Here is an 18054-nt window from a genome sequence, read left to right on the forward strand (position 1 = left end):
GGCACCGAGGTATTGCTGGCTGGTGGACATCCTGACCTGGGGTGTCTCGACATTAAGCAAAAACCCACCACCACCACATCCTTTCTCGGGTATTCTGCTTTCACTTTCTTTGCGGGATTAGGATGGGCTTCTTTACACAGCAGGCACGTGGTTTGCAGAGAGGAAGCGCCTCCCTCCCTGGCATGTGTGCGAAGGAGCGCAGGGGTGGGGGAGTCTTGCTTTTGTCGCTGAACTTGTGCTGTACTGTTTCCCTGCAGCCCTAGGCACACTTACTTGGGAGTAAGCCCCATTGAAGTCAGTGGGACTTCTGAGTAGACATAAGATTGTGCTGTAAGTCTGCAACCTCAGCATGCTTACGTGGCAGGAAGCCCCACTGAACTTAATAGGGCGCTCTGAATCAACAGAGGATGTTGATTCTGAGCTTGGTGGGGTGGGGGATGAGATCTGGCTCCCTTCATTGCAGGGAGACCTTTTACTCTCTTCTCGCTCTAATCTGTGATTGAGAGACACGTGGTTTGAATCAAGGAAAGTCCTTCCTCGGCAAGTTCATGGCGCCAAGCCAGCATTGCACACTGCCGATATGGCACCATTAACTTTTATTACTAGTTTATCTCCGATCTTTTTGAAAGCGTGATAAAGGGGAAAATGTGCACGAGGCATCCTGGAGGTTGACCATGTTATGTAAAGGACACGCAAAATTCTGTGAGTGACCAAATCGCTCCTGTAGAGACACCCCTGGCTTGTCTTCTGGGGAAGGGGAGGGAGCCAATGAGGAATGTGTCTTTGTCCCCATTGTGCTGGAGGTCTGGCAGAATGAGGTTTCTCCTCCTTTCCTGACATTTTTTGAGATCTTTTTTTAAAAAGGGAAGTTAACTGTTGGTCCTCTGGTTTGCTTCAGAGCTCTGTGCATGACGTTCTAGGGAAGGACGGCAAAAAGGGTCCCATTTGGAAAGTTTAACTTTCAGACAGACTGAGATGAGATTAGCAAATTCACATGATACCTGTGTGGCAATCCAGGGTGGCACTCAGTGGAGCCAGAAGGCTGAGTTTGCAAAAGCCCATAGGGTGCGTTGATGGAGACCATGTGTGGTTTCTGCTCTGGGCTTGGGAGATAGGTGGTTAAGAACATAAGAAGAGCCATGCTGGATCAGACCAAGGGTCCATCTAATCCAGAACTCTGTTCACACAGTGGCCAACCACCTGTCGACAAGAAATCCACAAGCAGGATGTGAGTGCAACAGGACCCTCCTGTCCATGTTCCCCAGCAACTGGTGTATGTAGGCATACTGCCTCAGATACTAGAGGTGGCACAGAGCCATCACGACTAGTAGCCCTTGAGAGCCTTCTCCAGGAATTTGTCCAGCCCCTTTTAAAGCCATCCGAATGGGTGGCCATCACCACCTCTTGTGGTGGCGAGTTCCATAGCGTTAACTCTGCGTGGCATGAAGAAGCCCTCCCTTTGATTTGTCCTAAATCTCCCACCCATCGGCTTCATGGGAGGACCCCACTGGGGTTCATTATGAACAACGTTATGAGAGAGGGAGAAAAATGTCTCCCTATCCACATTCTCCACACCATGTATAATTTTGTACACCTCTATCGCGTCTCTTCTTACTCGCCTTTTTTCCAAGCTAAACAATCCCAGCTGTTGTACTTCCCTCCTTGATCATTTCAGTTGCCCCCTTCTCTCAGCCAAGGAGACATGAGCATGCTGTTTCTCTGCTTCCACGTGTGGCCAGCCACACTACCTGTGGCATGGATCATGGCCTGTGTAGAAACCAACAGTCCCCTGACTCTTGTTTTATTTTCTTACTAGATGTCTTTTGACCAGACAAGTCCTTCAGGACAGCTTCTAACAAATACATAAACCACAATAAAGGAAGACATCCCTTTGGATGCAGCTTGATGGTGATTCTCTGTGGCTTTGAGATCTTGCTGAGTGGGGCTTCTGGAAGAGGCACAAAGGCCAGGCTGAGCTTGTGCTCAGTAGGCTCAGTGACAGAGGAGCCAGCTAATGGCTGCTCCTCCTCGGATGGTGACTTTTGCCTCTTCTGGACCAAATGTAAATTGAGACGTGGTGGCAGTTGGACTGAAACTGAGGGGCTTTGGGATGGGCTGTGCCAGCAGCAGTCCTGGTCCAACTCCAGTGTGCAATATGGGCTGAGAGTCATTGGCCGAGCGCGGGTGGTTCAGGGTTGGGATGCAAGGACCTGCGGTGGGGGGATGGCTGAAATGGAAGGGGCTTTGAGGGCAGTGTGGTTCAGAGCTGACGTGATGGTGCACAGAAGAGAGCTACTACTGTTGCTACAGTCCTCTGTCCCCTGGTGCTCAGGCAGGGCAGAGGGCTGGCATCAGCAGCTGAAGGTACCACAGAGGAGCCAGCAGAGCCAGAGTCCACAAACCATCCTAGTCGGATCCGGAGTAACAAATAGGCAGTACAGAGAACACAGAGAGAGTAGTCATATCCAGGCCAAGGTCACTCAGCACCAGAATCAAGCACAGTCATCATTTCCAACAGCTTCTGTAAGCTTCTACTGGGCTTTTTGTCCTGAGCTGACAGACCCTGCCCCCCGCCCCAGCTGCAGGCGTTCACTTCGATTGCAGAGAGTCCTCCTCATGAGGAGGCCCTTTCTTGCCCAGTAGACCTCTGCTGCAGCCTGGGACTTGGTCAAGTGCCTCTGAGTTGGCCTGCCTCTGCATCCTCTGGTGCTACTCTGTGGGACTTGGGGGCCATTCAGCTCCTCCTCTGAGGCAGACTCCCCATTTACCCAAGGGCTGGGACCTCAGCAAGCTCCTCCACGAGCTCAGCTCCCTGTAGCAGCACAGGCCCTGGGCATCCTCCTCTGCTGGGCCCGCTAACTCTTCCTCCTCCTCGGAGCCTTCCGATGGGGCCGTCAGGGAGAGCACGTTTGGGGCGGAGCAGCTCCCCTGGTCTACTGGCAGCCCAAGGAACAACCTGTGCAGGGCTCGTGCTGCACTGGGCATCTCCCCTCACACCCTTCCGGTCTTTGTCTCCTCCCTGCTCCTCTCCTGTGCAGGCAAGCTGTTCCACGCCTGGGCTGCCCCTTCCTTCCTGGCTGCCCAGGACCCCCCTGGCTGGCGGACCCCCATAGACTGTGTTCGAGCCAACGAGCTGTGTGCCGCCGAGTCCAGCTGCAGCTCGCGTTACCGGACCCTGCGCCAGTGCGTGGCTGGCCGTGACCGCAGCACCATGCTGGCCAACAAGGAGTGCCAGGCGGCGCTGGAGGTGCTGCAGGAGAGCCCCCTCTATGACTGCCACTGCAAGCGCGGGATGAAGAAGGAGCTCATCTGCCTGCAGATCTACTGGAGCATTCATCTGGGCCTGACTGCAGGCAAGCACGTTGCACGGGGAGGTGGGGCTACCAGGCTGCCTGAGGGGCGTGCGTGCGTGTGCGCGTGCATGCACCTGCTTATGCACATGTGCATATTAAACCCTGAGCTGGGAGAGTTTGGAACCACAGAGCTTCCCCCCTCCACCAGGGCATTAGGGAAACATCACATATAAGCTGTAGATCAGTCTAAAATGGGAATGTGAATCCTGCATTGGCTAGAATGGAGATTTCATTTCTCTTCCCACATGAATAATAATTCCACACAGCACAAATATTAGGAGGGGAACTCAAATGTGCTTTATTTATTTATGTTTATATTCTGCTTTGATATCCTTCCACCATTGTTGTTGTTGTTATTAGAATTTCTTACTTGCTTTTCTCCTAAAAAAGGCTGAAGGCAACTCACAGCAAAATTATTAAAACATACAAAATATAAAATAGCCAAAAACAATTAGTATTAAAATACCAAAACGTAATAAAACTGAAACTTCAGTGCAGACCATAGCCAAAGCAATTGATGCATAACAAGCCCATCTCTACCTTCAAACTCCTGGGCGTGCAGGAAAGCCTTGACTGGGCACCAGAAAGATGTTGGCACCAGGTGGACCCCATGGCTTACATGTAAAATCAAAACGCAGTAATGAAATCACAACATAGCAATGTCGAACCCTACCAACTCACTGGGATCCCTCCCACAGGGCCGTTGTTGGCGGAGGGCCTGGGCTGGTGGAGTGGGGGATGGTCCAGCTGGAGCAGGCCCTGAGGCCCGCCTCACTTGCCTCCTTCCTGCAGGCAGGAAGAGGCAACTGCTGTTGCTTAACTTGTCCCCAGCCTGCAGGCAGCTCCTGGGCAAGCAGAGCAGGGCTTTCCAGGGCTGCCGATCCAGGGGCCCCAGCGCCCGCCCCCTGCCAGGCGTCCTTGCCACTGTGCAGCTCCCTTCCCTCTGAGGGCGGCTCCCTGTGGCTGGCGCACTCTGCAAGTTCCAAGCCTCCTTTGCCTGCCTAGCAGAGTCTTCCCCTCCCTCCCTCCCTCCCTCCCTCCCCAGCCATTCTTCCCGTGCCTCAGCCTCCTGTTCCTGCAGGCGGGGAAGGAGGAAGTGTTGCCGGGCACATGCGCGTGCCCTTGATAAGCAAGCCCAGTGCCTTGACGGTTGATCTTGTCTGGCAGTTGGGAACCATTTCCAGTAATGAAATGCATTTATAACTGTCCACCCAGGAGCTGCTGTGGAAGGGCTGCGCTGGCCCTTTCCCGGCTGCTTCTTGCTTGCTAGTAAGTGCCTGCTTGAAAGAGACACAGCCCTCTTCAGACTGAGAATGTCTTTGGTGAGTCAGCAGGACTGGAAGGGGGAAGCCCAGGCACCACGGGCACCTCCTGTTTAAACATCTGCTGAGCCTGTTTACAAGTTTTTATCACAAAGGGGGAACCAGCTGCTGCCAGCTGCTCCTTGCCCAACATGAGCCGCTGTGCCCGGCATTGCTGATTCACCATGCCCCTGTCCCCTTCCATTCGTGAATTCCCCTAAGAGAGTTCCTTCATACCAGGGTTCCAGTTGTGCATTCTTAAGTGCTGATGAGCATTTGCAAAACCAAGGACTCCTGAAAAAAAGTGGTCATTGCAACGACCGCCCAAGTGGATGCATTTTCAGGGTTCAGATGCTTCAGTGGCTGATGCTTATGATTGCTGCGAACCTTGTTGATGTGTGAAATGCATCACGGTCTTTCTCTCCTTCATCTTCATGACCACCCTGTGAAGGAGGCCATTAGTCCTATTTCACAGAGAGGGTACTGAGGATGAGAGAGAGAGAGAGGGAGAGCCAACAATATAGCAGTTCATGAACCAAATCCAGCTTCCACAAACTCAAGCCTCCCCACCCCCCAGGGCCTCACTCAGTGGCCACATCCCTCCCGCTCGCCGGCTGCTCTTTTGTTTCATGCAGTTGCCAAATCTTTCTCTCTTGTCCTTTCCTCTCCAGGAGAAGAGTTTTTTGAAGCTTCGCCCTATGAGCCGGTTACTTCTCGTCTCTCTGATATATTCAGACTCGCTTCGATTGTCTCAGGTAATAAAAATGAAGCAACCCTTTGTCATGCTGTGTGCTTTCTCCCTCTTGCGTCAAGTGACTGTAGAACCCCAAGAGAATTAACAGCCTCATTTTCATTCTCCTGGACATTTAATCTGGCAGCAGCTTAGAAGAGCTGGGGCTTGTGAATTGGGGCTGCCTTGATTTATCTAGTCCTTTGAATATGTTGCATGCCTGGGACGTCTTGACAAAATGTTTTCCTGTGTCTATATCTGATGGACTAGTTCCAAAAGCCTTTCTTCTGGGAAGGGGAGCCAGAATGGTACTGGGTCTGTGTGTACTGTAACCAACAGCCCCCCCCCACCCGAGAGCTTCATTTGTTTTCCTGTATTACCTGTTGTGTCTCATTCCAGTGAAGTCTCTCCCACTGTTACTGTCCAGCCACTTGCTCCTCCTTGAACTGAACCCCATTTTGATTTGAAATGGCTGTTGGTGGAGAACATTTGCTGGCAGAGATTGTTGATGCATGCATCGTGCCTATGTATTCGCTTCCCTGAGAAAGAGGCAGATGTTTTTCTGCTTCCTTTGCAGAGATTGTGAGAATTTTGGAGAAATGTCTTAGTGTGCAGGGCTTGGCTTACCTTACTGAAACAAGCTGGGTGGGTAGTGGTGGTGGTGGTGGTGGTTTCCACAACAACGGAAGGGAAGCAAATGGAAGATTACCCAGATTTTTTCAAGGAATTGGCTTTGGTGTGCTTTGGTCTCCACAGGGCTCCACAAGTGAGTGAACCGCACCAGTATAAGTCACTTCACAGAACATACTTCCAGGTAGGGTGGGGGGACTGGACTAAATGTCATTAGACTGGCGGGGGATGACCAACCAATCTGAGAGTCTCCCCCACCCCGTCCAGGCTCTCCTTTCTTCTTCCATTGATACTCCCGTAATGTGATGGATCGAAGCTTAGCACTAATTACTTCCTTACACCAATAAAGCAAACAGTAAGGAAACAGAGCTGCAGATCCTTTGTTACTCAATAAAATCCTGGGAGGTCTCCTCCCATGAAATGCTATTGCCAAAAATCAATCTCCTTCGCTTCCCCCCCCCTTAATTACTTCTTTTCAACAAAGCAAACAGTAAAGACAGGCAGCATGGATATTTACGGAACAAGCCTCATTGACCACAATGGGAGTTACTTCTGAGGAGACACCTGCTTCCCCAAGCTATGCCTGATTCCGCCAATTTCTTTTTTTTTACTTCCCCTCTCAAAGTGCTATCTCGCTTTGTCACTAGCGTGCATTTGTCCAGCAAGATACATCCCCTATCTTGCTATGCCGTTATCACACAATTGCGTAATTGTGTGATAGAAGCATAGTGAGATGGAAGAAATCACCCATCCTGAAAGGAAGTACTTAAACAAATCACACCTACAAAGGGGGTTTGAATGTCAGTGTGTCACTATCATGTATTTGTCCAGCAATAACTATACCCCCCTTCTCACTATCTCTCATTTGCCAGCTATTCCTATACCCCCTATCTCACTATTGTACAATAGTGCGATAGAGAGATGGTGGTATAGGTACTGCTGGACAAATGTGCAATAGTGAGAGTGAGATGGAGTGCAGGTATTGTGGACCAAAGTGGTATTTTGCTTTAATGCTCTACTTTTTAAAAAAAGTTATAGGCTGCCCGGAGTACACCTATACTTTTGGGGGGGTAGCCACCAGAATTTAGTGGTAGGCAAGGTGACGTAAATGCCATCAGAACTTTGTCAGCCCGCTGTGAAATGGCAGAAGCATCAGGGAAACACAGGTGGGGAAGACATTGGGGAAGCACCCCTTGACCGGGGTCAGTGAGGTTATGGCCAGGTGAAAGACACACCCCTGGACAGGGCTGTCAGGAAAACAGTTGGACGAACAGTGGTCTCAGAAGAACTGTTTTTCCTGTGATAAGCTCCAGGGTGGCAGCGGGATGGCCACGACCTCGTGTATCCCTAATGACCTCCACACGCACCCAACTCAGAGCAGATTGCTCGTGGAGACCCCCCCCGAGGTGTGTGTGCCTGTGCTCCTTTTTCTACATATGTCTCATCATCCTGTGCTTCTGCAGGCTCCCCGGCTGCTTGTGCTTTCTGGAAAGCCCCCTTGAGAGCTTAACCAGGACTTCCTCCCTTGGGGCACTCCAGTGCTGCTGCCATGTAACGCACTTTAAGAAGGATGCAGACAAGCTGGAGAGGGTTCAGAAGAGGTCAACAAAGATGATCAGAGGACTGGAAACAAAGCCCTATGAGGAGAGACTGAAAGAACTGGGCATGTTAAGCCTTGACAAGAGAAGACTGAGGGGAGATAAGGTAGCACTCTTCAAGTACTTGAAAGGTTGTCCCAGAGAAGAAGGCCAGGATCTTTTCTTGATCATCCCAGAGGGCAGGACACGGAAGAATGGGCTCAAGTGGCAGGAAGCCAGATTCTGGCTGAACATCAACGTCCTGACTGTTAGAGCAATACGACAGTGGAACCCATGACCTGGGGAGGTGGTGGGCTCTCCCACGCTGGAGGCATTCAAGATGAGGCTGGACAGCCATCTGTCAGGGATGCTCTGACTTGGATGCCTGCATTGAGCAGGGGGTTGACTTGATGGTCTTATAGGCCCCTTCCAAACCTACTATTCTATGATTCTATGATCTAGTCCAGTTTGCTCCATGAAGGATCTGCAATGCAGAATATAACTATAGCATCCCTGACAGATGGCTGTCCAGCCTCTGCTTAAATGTGTGTAGTGAAGGAGAGGCCAACACCTCTCAAGGCAATCTGTTGCACGGTTGAACAGCCTTCATTGTTAGGCAATGTCTCCTAACGTTTAGCCAGAATCTGCTTCCCTGCAATTTCCACCCATTGGTTCTAGGGCTGCCTTTACACTGAAGAAACCCCCTGCAGTCCTTCTGTTGTGGAGCCTTTCCGCATTTACCCGGGGCTCTCAGTCGGCAACCATGTGATTGCTGAGAGGGGAAGTTTTTAATTTTCAGGATTCCATAGAGATCAATGAAACAGCGCCATCTAGTTGCTGTTCTAATGGCATAACAAGCTGAATTAAATAAATAGTTCATTATTTCCAGATCTTGTTGAGATGGCATAACCAGGAAATACCTCTGGATGTGCCCTGGAGGTTGACGGCATCATGAAGAGGACTCACAGACTTCCGTGAGTCACAATCTCAATGGCAGGATGAAAGGTCCATGTGAAGAAGCCCTAACCCTTCCCCCTGGAGCAACAGAGGTCAAGTCTGCATCTCTGTCTTCTGCATCATATTTGCTATCATGTCTCCCCTTAATCTTCTCTTCCGCAGGCTAAACATACCCAGCTCTTTCAACCGTTCCTCTTAGGAAATGTTTTCCAGACCCCTCACCATCCTGGTTGCTTCTGCTGGACATGCTCCATTTTGTCGGTGTCCTTTTTAAAATGTGCTCAGAACTGGACACAGTACTCCAAATGTGGCCTGACCAGCATAAGTATCACTTCTCGTGACCTGGATGCTATGCTTCTGTTAATGCAGTGTAAGACTGCATTCACTTTTTAGCAGCTGCATAGCACTGCTGGCTCATGTTCAGCTCATGATGAACTAAAACATCTAGATTCTTACACATGTACTGCTGCCAAGCCAAGGCTCCCCATCCTGTGCTTTGCCTTTGGTTCTTTGAACCTCAATGCAGGGCTTTATATTTATCACTGTTGAATTTCATCTAGTAGGTCCAGTCCATTATTCCAACTGGTCAACATTGTTTTGGAACTTGATTCTGTCTTCTGTGGTGTCATCTGCCCCTCCCAGTTTTATGTCATCTGAAAATTTGATAAGCATCCCCTCTACTCCTTAGTCCAAGTCACTTCTAAAAATGTTAAACAGCACAGGGCCTAGGACAGAGCCCTGTGGCTCTCCACTCGAGACACAGTGCCAGGTGGACACAGAGCCATTTATGAGCACTTGTTGGATATGGTTGTTCCACCAGCTGTTGATCCACCTAAAAGTTGTAGTGTCCAACTCACATTTTACCATCTTGTCAACAGGGATATCATGAAATACTTTATCAAATGCTTTGCTGAAATCAAGATATACTATGTACTGGTATACTGTATACTATGTACTGGTATATGGGTATACTATGTAGAGATATACTGGTCAAGGAACACCTAATGACTTTGAATGAGTTCAAATCTCCAGGGCCAGATGAACTGCATCCTAGAGTAATAAAGGAACTGGCAGAAGAACTCTCAGAACCGCTGTCTATTCTCTTTGAGAAATCATGGAGGACGGGGGAAGTGCCAGATGACTGGAGGAGGGCTAATGTTGTCCCTATCTTCAAAAAGGGTAAAAAGGAGGAACCTGGGAACTACAGACTAGTCAGTCTGACATCAATCCCTGGGAAAATTCTGGAGCAGATGATAAAGCAATCCATCTGTAAGCACCTTGAAAATAATGCAGTGATTACTTGAGGCCAACATGGATTTGTCAAGAACAAATCCTGCCAGACAAATCTGATCTCATTTTTTGATCAAGTCACCTCCCTTGTAGACCGTGGGAATGCTGTAGACATCATATACCTCGACTTCAGCAAAGCTTTTGACAAAGTGCCCCATGATATCCTGATGAACAAACTAGCTCAAAGTGGGCTAGATGAAACAATGATCTGGTGGATCCACAGTTGGCTGCAGAATCGGACTCAAAGAGTGCTTATCAATGGGACCTTCTCAAACTGGGGAGAGGTAACAAGTGGGCTACCGCAGGGCTCAGTCCTGGGCCCAGTGCTTTTCCACATTTGTATTAATGACTTGGAGGAGGAGATGCAGGGAATGCTGATCAAATTTGCAGATGACACAAAATTGGGCAGGATAGCTAATACTTTGGAAGACAGAAACACAATTCAAAGTGATCTGGATAGACTGGAGCGCTGGGCAGAAAACAACAGAATGACATTTAATAGGGATAAATGCCAAGCTCTGCACCTAGGAAAAAAACCAAATGCACAGTTACAAGATGGGGGATATATGGCTCAACAACACTACAATGAGAAAGATCTTGGAATTGTTGTCGATCACAAGCTGAATATGAGCCAACAATGTGATGTGGCTGCAAAAAAGGCAAATGCTCTTTTGGGCTGCATTCATAGAAGCATCGCTTCCAAATCCCGGGAAGTACTAGTTCCCCTCTACCCAGCACGGGTTAGGCCTCATCTGGAGTACTGTGTCCAGTTCTGGGCACCACACTTGAAGAAGGATGCAGACAAACTGGAGAGGGTTCAGAGGAGGGTAACAAAAGATGATCAGGGGACTGGAAACAAAGCCCTATGAAGAGAGACTGAAAGAACTGGGCATGTTTAGCCTTGAGAAGAGAAGACTGAGGGGAGATATGATAGCACTCTTCAAGTACTTGAAAGGTTGTCACAGAGAAGAAGGCCAGGATCTCTTCTCGATCGTCCCAGAGTGCAGGACATGGAATAATGGGCTCAAGTGACAGGAAGCCAGATTCCGGCTGAACATCAGGAGAAACTTCCTGACTGTCAGAGCAATACGACAATGGAAACATTTACCTAGGGAGACGATGGGCTCTCCCACACTGGAGGCGTTCAAGACGAGGTTGGACAGCCATCTGACAGGGATGCTCTGACTTGGATTCCTGCATTGAGCAGGGGGTTGGACTCGATGGCCTTGTAGGTCCCTTCCAACCCTACTATTCTATGATTCTATGATGTCCATGGCATTCCCATGAGCTACCAAAATAGCATCTATCAAAAAAGGAGTTTGTCTTAATAATCTGATCACAATTTTGTCCAATGGTGACATTAGGCTGACCTTATTGTTGTTCCCTGGATCCATCTTTTCCCACTTTTTTGAAGACCGGAAATGGGAAAAGGTCACCTCTGTCTTCCATCACCTCATCCATTCTCCATGAATTCTCAAAGTTTAGAGTTATTGGCTCTGAAATAAAGTTCACAAGTGCCTTTAGCACTCTACGATGTAATTCATCTCGTTTAAATTAGCTAGATGTTCTTTAACGATCTCCTTAGCTATCCTAGGTTGTCTCTTCTTGTATTATTTGTTCTAATTTTCATAGGTTGAACACAATCCCAGTTGTGGAAGAAGACTGTGGCAAAATAGGAGTTGAGTAATTCCTCCTTCTCCCTGTCACCCGGTAACATTTCACCATCTTCCCAAGCAGCAGAACTACCCTTGTTGTTTTTCTTGTTCTGAACAGAGCTAAAGAAGCCCTTTCTGTTCTTTTTAGCATCCCCCATAAGCCTTAGCCAATTCTGGGTCTTAGCATTCCTGATACCATCCTTACAGGTTTGTGCTACTCTATTGTACTCATCCTTGGTTAGATGTTTCTCTTTCCCTCTCCTATACATGTTAGGCTCCCTTCACACCTGGCATTTTATCCCACTACAAACCGGTCCTTTTGATTCCAGATCCTTTCCAGGATTTACACTGGCCCTGTGTACAGGGATCTCTCATAGCCCCCTCCACATCATATCTTTTCATGGCTGGGCCTAGCTGCATGGAACAATCAGGAGAGAAGGGGGCTGCTGGCTCCATGCCGCCTCCCCTCCCCTGATCATTGGTTCCTGTAACATGATTGATGTCTCTGCCCGTCCCTCCAGTCCTCCACAGGAGGAGGGAAGTCAGAAGCCCTTCTAGTGACTGGGATAGCAGGCTATGGGAGCTCGTCCCCCCTTCCTCCGAATCTTCTCGGTGGCTTACCCTGAGGTTGCTGGTGCTGCTAGTCCTTCTCTGCTAAATATGTCAGTGTGTGATGGAATTAAATGCAGCACATTGCTTGCGCTACTGAGTTGGAAGGGTATACCGATTTCCGGGTTCCCAGCTTCAGAAGTAAGGAATCCACAAACGGACTTGTATACAGTCAGTGCACCAAGCCATCCCTAGAAGCCCCACCGCCCTCGGCGACCGCTTCACGGGGGACACCTTTTTCATTAGACCCGGCTTGCTTCCTGCCCCCCATGCTGTTGTTGCCCTTCCCCCTTATTCTGTCTTCCCACCGACCCTGCAAGGTGGGCTAGGAGAAGAGATCGTGGCCGGCTAGGTGGGAGGGAGGACTATGGGAAACCACCTCAGCATTACTGCCTTATCCAAAACAACTCCACACCCCAGAAGGAAACTATTAAAAATGACCATTCCAAGCTCTGCGTGATGAATTTATTCTGGGGAGGAGAAAAGGCACCTTTAATACCCATTGAATCCTAACTGTCAAGCCTCCCTCCCGCGTGGCTGAGAAGGGAGTCTCCCCCATCCCCCCGGGAGGAAAAAAGCCCATCGTGCTGGCGAGCGAAAGAGAGAACAGGCAGTCAGGGGCTCCGGAGGATGGCCTTCCCCTCATGAAAAGTCCCATGAAGTCGGGGGGGGGGGGTTCCAAGCACATGCCTGAAGGGGATGGGAGGCCTCAAGACTGCTACTCTAAGTAGACTTACAGTGCGCTCCTATGCACGCCTACTCAGAAGCAAGCCACACAGATTTCAATGGCAATTGCTCCCAGGAAAGGAAAGCCTTACAGCCAATGAGTTTACTCAGAAGTAAGCATTGCTGTGCTTGGGGGGACCTCAGGGAAGCATTTGGGATGGTTAACCACTTTACAGTTCAAGGGGATCTCGGAGCCCGTAGTGGAATGGGGGAGATGCAGAAAGCGGTCAGTGGCCTTCCCTCACCCTCCCACCGATTTGTTGTCATGACAATGTTATTCAACACCGCACACCAACACCCCCCCAGCACAAAGCGGGACAAAGCGCTAAAGGGGAAATACACAGGGGACAAATGACAATTTCAATCGCAAGCACAGAAAATGCCAGGTTTTCCCTGTCCTCAGATAACACGGGAAGAGGCAGGCAAAGTTGTGAGATAGCAGCAGGAGAGCAGCGTCGCCGTTTAAAGCTCCCGTGAAAACCAGTGATTAAAGAAGAACGCTCCTGCTAAAAAACCAAGGTGTGAAGAGAGCCTGTGTTAAGGCTCAGCTCATCTGAGACTTCCCTGTGAAGCTACACTGGCTTCTTTAGATTTCCCATTTCCCCTTCTCATTAGAATAGTTTGTGACTGAACCTTCAGTGTTTCACTTTTCAGAATCTCCCATCCCTTTTGCACTCTTTTCTCCTGCAGAATTCCAGCCATAGGGTTAAGATAGGGAACTTTTCTCTGAGCTCTTTGAAATTGGCTTTACTGAAGGTACGTCTGACTATGCTCAGTTTTCACTTCCCTTGCTATCATGAATTCCAAGGTGACATGCTCACTTTCCCCCAAGGTTTTTTTTTTATCAACTAGTTCTTCTCTGTTGATCAGGATTAAGTCAAGGATAGCTGATCCCCTTGTTCTGTGCTTCCTTTGGTGCAAAATAGGGAGAAGGCTGTTCAGAATTCATTGGTCTCTTGACAGGGCTCTCCCTCCCTTACTCATACCAGAGAAGGCAAACCATACAAATTCAGATTGAACACAGGTGTAAATTGGTGCAATCTCACAGAAAGAAATCCTTGATAGCAATTCTGGGTGTTTAGGCACAGAAGCAAACTCTTCCTTGGCCCCCTGCAGGCAGGAACAGGTCCCTGATTATGCCAAGTGCTCCCTGGAGTAGGACCAGTTTGCTCACATTTGTGTTTCTGCAGTGATGGCATTATCTGGAGTTTCTCTGTGATGGGAAGCATGACTGCCTTGCTCTCTGCGTGGAGCATCTTTAAAAAAAGCCCCAAAGAGAAAACCTGAAATTCAGTGGCTGCATCCCTCTCGCAAGAAAGCAGGGCAGTGGCTACCTACTTTCCCTGCTGGCAGGCATGTCAGAAGTTTAATATTCTGGGAAGCTTAAAAAGAATACAAACTGTGTGTCCTGCTAATGAGAGAGCAGGAGAGGCAAAGAGGAATTTTTTGTACATTGCCCCGGAAGACTTGCTGAGGGAATCTTTTAAATCAAATACATAAAGGATGAGTAACAGGGCTGTCATGAGGAGAGCAAGGGGTGTATGGAACATGGACTCATGTCTCAGCCCGGCTGCGCTCCTGCCCCTGTCTGTTCAGGTGGCCCTGCCCCGGAGACCTCAGGGATATCTTGATGACAACACAGCAGTCCATCTTGGCCCTCTTTGGGATGGAGACCAAGCGAGGGCACATGGCCAAGTGGAGGAGAAGTCTGAGCACCTCGGTCTTGCCAATGGCATCAGCAAAGGAGGGTCCCTGAGTGACAGCTTTTGGAAAGGAAGATGAAACCAAGTCATGGAAAATGGATGTAATGTCAAAATCAACGGAAGGAAGAGGTTAGGAAAAATTTCCCTCTGCTTGTTGCTGAGAATCACCCAGACATCCCTGTGTAGTAGTAGCAGTAGTAGTATTAACATTTCTATACTGCCCCATAGCTGAAGCTCTCTGGGCGGTTTACACAAGTTAAAACATTAAACACATTATAAAAAGTTTAAAAGCCATTTACATAAAAGCACACAGACAATATATGCAAAGAACATACAACTAAAAACAACTTTGAACTGTCCGTCATAACTAAAGACACATTCAGGACTGATTAAAACTCATCATGTGCTGCCAAATGCCTGGGAAAAGAGATAGGTCTTAACCTGGCGCCAAAAACATGTTGACGCCAGGCAGACCTCATCAGGGAGCTTGTTCCACAGATGGGGGGGCCACCACTGAGAAGGCCTTCTCCGTCGTTGCTGCCTTCCAAGCTTCCCTTGGAGGAGGCACTTGGAGGAGGACCTTAGACACTGTACACAGAGTACAGGTAGGTTCGTTTTGGGAGAGGCGTGCCGTCAGGTATTGTGGTCCTGAGCCATGTAGGGTTTTATAGGTTAAAACCAGCACCTTGAATTGAGCTTGGAAGCATATAGGCAGCCAGTGCAAACAGGCCGTGTGTGGACCTTCTGGTCTCCGTTATCAATCTGACCGCTGCATTTTGCGTGAGCTGCAGCTTCCAAACCGTCTTCAAAGGCAGCCCACGTAGAGTGCCTTGCAATAATCTAACTTGGAGGTTACCAGAGCATAGACAACTGAAGCCTGTCCAGATAGGGGTGTAGCTGGGCCACCAACCAAAGCTGGTAGAAGGCACTTAGTGCCACTGAGGCCACCTGAGCCTCAAGGGACAAAGATGGTTCCAGGAGGACCCCCAAGCTACAGACCTGCTCCTTCAGAGGGAGTGCAACCCCATCCAGAACAGGTTGAGCACTCTCCATCTGGTCAGCAGAACCATGCACCAACAGCATCTCAGTCTTGTCTGGACTGAGTTTCAGTTTATTAGCCCTCATCCAGTCTATTTTCACAGCAAGACACTGATTCAGCACATCCACAGCCTCACCTGAAGAAGATGAGAAATAGAGCTGCGTGTCATCAGCACACTGATGACAGTGCACTCCAAAACTGGATGACTGCACTCAACTATTTCATGTAGATGTTGAACAGCATGGGGGACAAAACTGACCCCTGTGGAACCCTATATTGGAGAATCCATGGGGCCGAGCAGTGTTCCCAACAGAGTAACCTCAGTTCCTCTATTTATCCCCTTCTGTAACCACCTGAGTGTAGCTTTTCTGTGCTTGAGGGAGACAGGGGAGAGGATCTCTTCATTGTTCCTGTCTGCCATCGGCTGCTGGAGCGTTCTGTGGCCCAAACGTATTTCTTTATTTGATTTGTACCCCACCTTTCTACCAAAAAATGGCACTCAAGGCTACTCATTAAAACTAGAACTTGCACAGTGATCAGAGCGCACTTGAGCCATCCTTCATGTGTCGTATGAGTTTGCCCTTGGGGACTCCCCATTTTAATACTTGCGTTCCTTGTTGGCCACCCTGTCACTGCAGTTACGGTAATTGGGATGCCATGATGTGCATGGCAGGAGTGCATCCGGAAGGGCAGCTTCCTGGTGATGCATTACACACCTCCATGTGCTGTCAGGTGTGTGCATGCGAAGCTACGTTGACAGCCCTCCCCCAAAGACAGGACAGATGACACGAAAGATGCCTCTTCCTTCTTGTCCACATGCAGCCAGTGAAGGCCTCAAACAACTGTTCGTGTCAGTTATTGGGAGACCTGTTGTCCTTTTTGGGCCAGAGGTTAAGGGATAGTCATCGTGGCAGGGAAGCTGCTTATTGCCCATAACCTCCTGCTGCTGGCTGGCTGGCTGGCCTGGCCTGGCCAGTCCTGTCCACTGGCCCTGCTTCAGAGGCTTCATTGCCCAGGGGCAAACATAGGCAGAAAAGAAACAGCTCAGGCGTGTCCAGGGTGTGATTGTGCCACAATGCTGGGCTCCAAGAGCGGACCTGCAGTTGTAAGGCGTGGCAGCAGCTGGGGTCATTGCATTTGCTTCTTTATCAACCTGTGTGTTGAGAGTTATTTGCTGGTCCTTCATTCTCAACATTGCAGAAATGCAGAGCTGAGTGAAAATGTTATTTTGAAGTTTTGACAGCTTGAAAGGGCAATATTGATTGACATTAAAATTTTGCCTTCACAATTTGGACCCGCCTGGATCAAAAGGAAAACATAAATTCCAAATCAGAATTTTTGCAGGAGAACAAGTCTTTTCCAGGAATATTTGTGAGATGGAATGGGGTGGGGGTGGCTTTATTGGGTGGATTATTTAATCATGTTCCCAACCCTAAGCCCCAAGTGTAAAGAAAGCTCCACTGGAATGTTGAGGATAATGGAAAAAGGCATTGGCATGAGAGAGAGAGCTGGGAATGAGTGTGATTTTCTTTTGTAGTATTGTAGTCAAGTCCTCTTTCATAGCATAACCAACAAACTGAAGCTCAAAAAGCTTCCTGAAACAGAAGACACTCTAATGTTTGTCCCTTGCCTGTTGTTGTTTATTCTGTCAGTCGCTTCCAACTCTTCATGACTTCATGGACCAGCCCACGCCAGAGCTTCCTGTCGGCTGTCACCACCCCCAGCTCCCCCAAGGTCGAGTCCATCACCTCCAGAATATCATCCATCCATCTTGCCCTTGGTTGGCCCCTCTTCCTTTTGCCTTCCACTTTCCCTAGCATCAGCATCTTCTCCAGGGTATCCTGTCTTCTCATGATGTGGCCAAAGTACTTCAGTTTTGCCTTTCATATCCTTCCCTCAAGTGAGCAGTCTGGCTTTATTTCCTGGAGTATGGACTGGTTTGATCTTCTTGCAGTCCAAGGCACTCTCAGAATTTTCCTCCAGCACCACAGTTCAAAAGCATCTATCTTCCTTCGCTCAGCCTTCCTTATGGTCCAGCTCTCACAGCCATAGGTTACTACGGGGAGTACCGTTGCTTGAACTATGCGGACCTTTGTTGTCAATGTGATGTCTCTGCTCTTCACTATTTTATCAAGATTTGTCATTGCTGTCCTCCGAAGAAGTAAACGTCTTCTGATTTCCTGGCTGCAGTCAGCGTCTGCAGTAATCTTTGCGCCTAGAAAGACAAAGTCTGTCACTGCCTCCACGTTTTCTCCCTCTGTTTGCCAGTTATCAATCAAGCTGGTTGCCATAATCTTGGCTTTTTGAGGTTTAACTGCAACCCAGCTTTTGCACTTTCTTCTTTCACCTTCGTCATGATGTTCCTCAGCTCCTCCTCGCTTTCAGCCATCAAAGTGGTATCATCTGCATATCGGAGATTGTTAATGTTTCTTCCAGCGATTTTAACTCCAGCCTTGGCTTCATCAAGCCCAGCATGTCGCATGA

General features: G+C 48.9%; 1 protein-coding gene across 1 annotated transcript in view; it reads left to right on the forward strand.

Moving 5' to 3' along the window:
- The window catches only part of GFRA2 (GDNF family receptor alpha 2), a 125851-nt gene that overhangs the window by 10976 nt on the left and 96821 nt on the right, over positions 1–18054 (forward strand). The window contains exons 2-3 of the mRNA XM_084804253.1: positions 3039–3353; positions 5326–5409. Coding sequence (XP_084660379.1) covers positions 3039–3353; positions 5326–5409 — 399 coding nt within the window. The remainder of the gene's footprint in view (positions 1–3038; positions 3354–5325; positions 5410–18054) is intronic.

Source organism: Heloderma suspectum, chromosome 6, assembly GCF_057233095.1.
Source record: "Heloderma suspectum isolate Gila_16-S chromosome 6, 16-S_ref, whole genome shotgun sequence".
NCBI lineage: Eukaryota > Metazoa > Chordata > Lepidosauria > Squamata > Helodermatidae > Heloderma > Heloderma suspectum.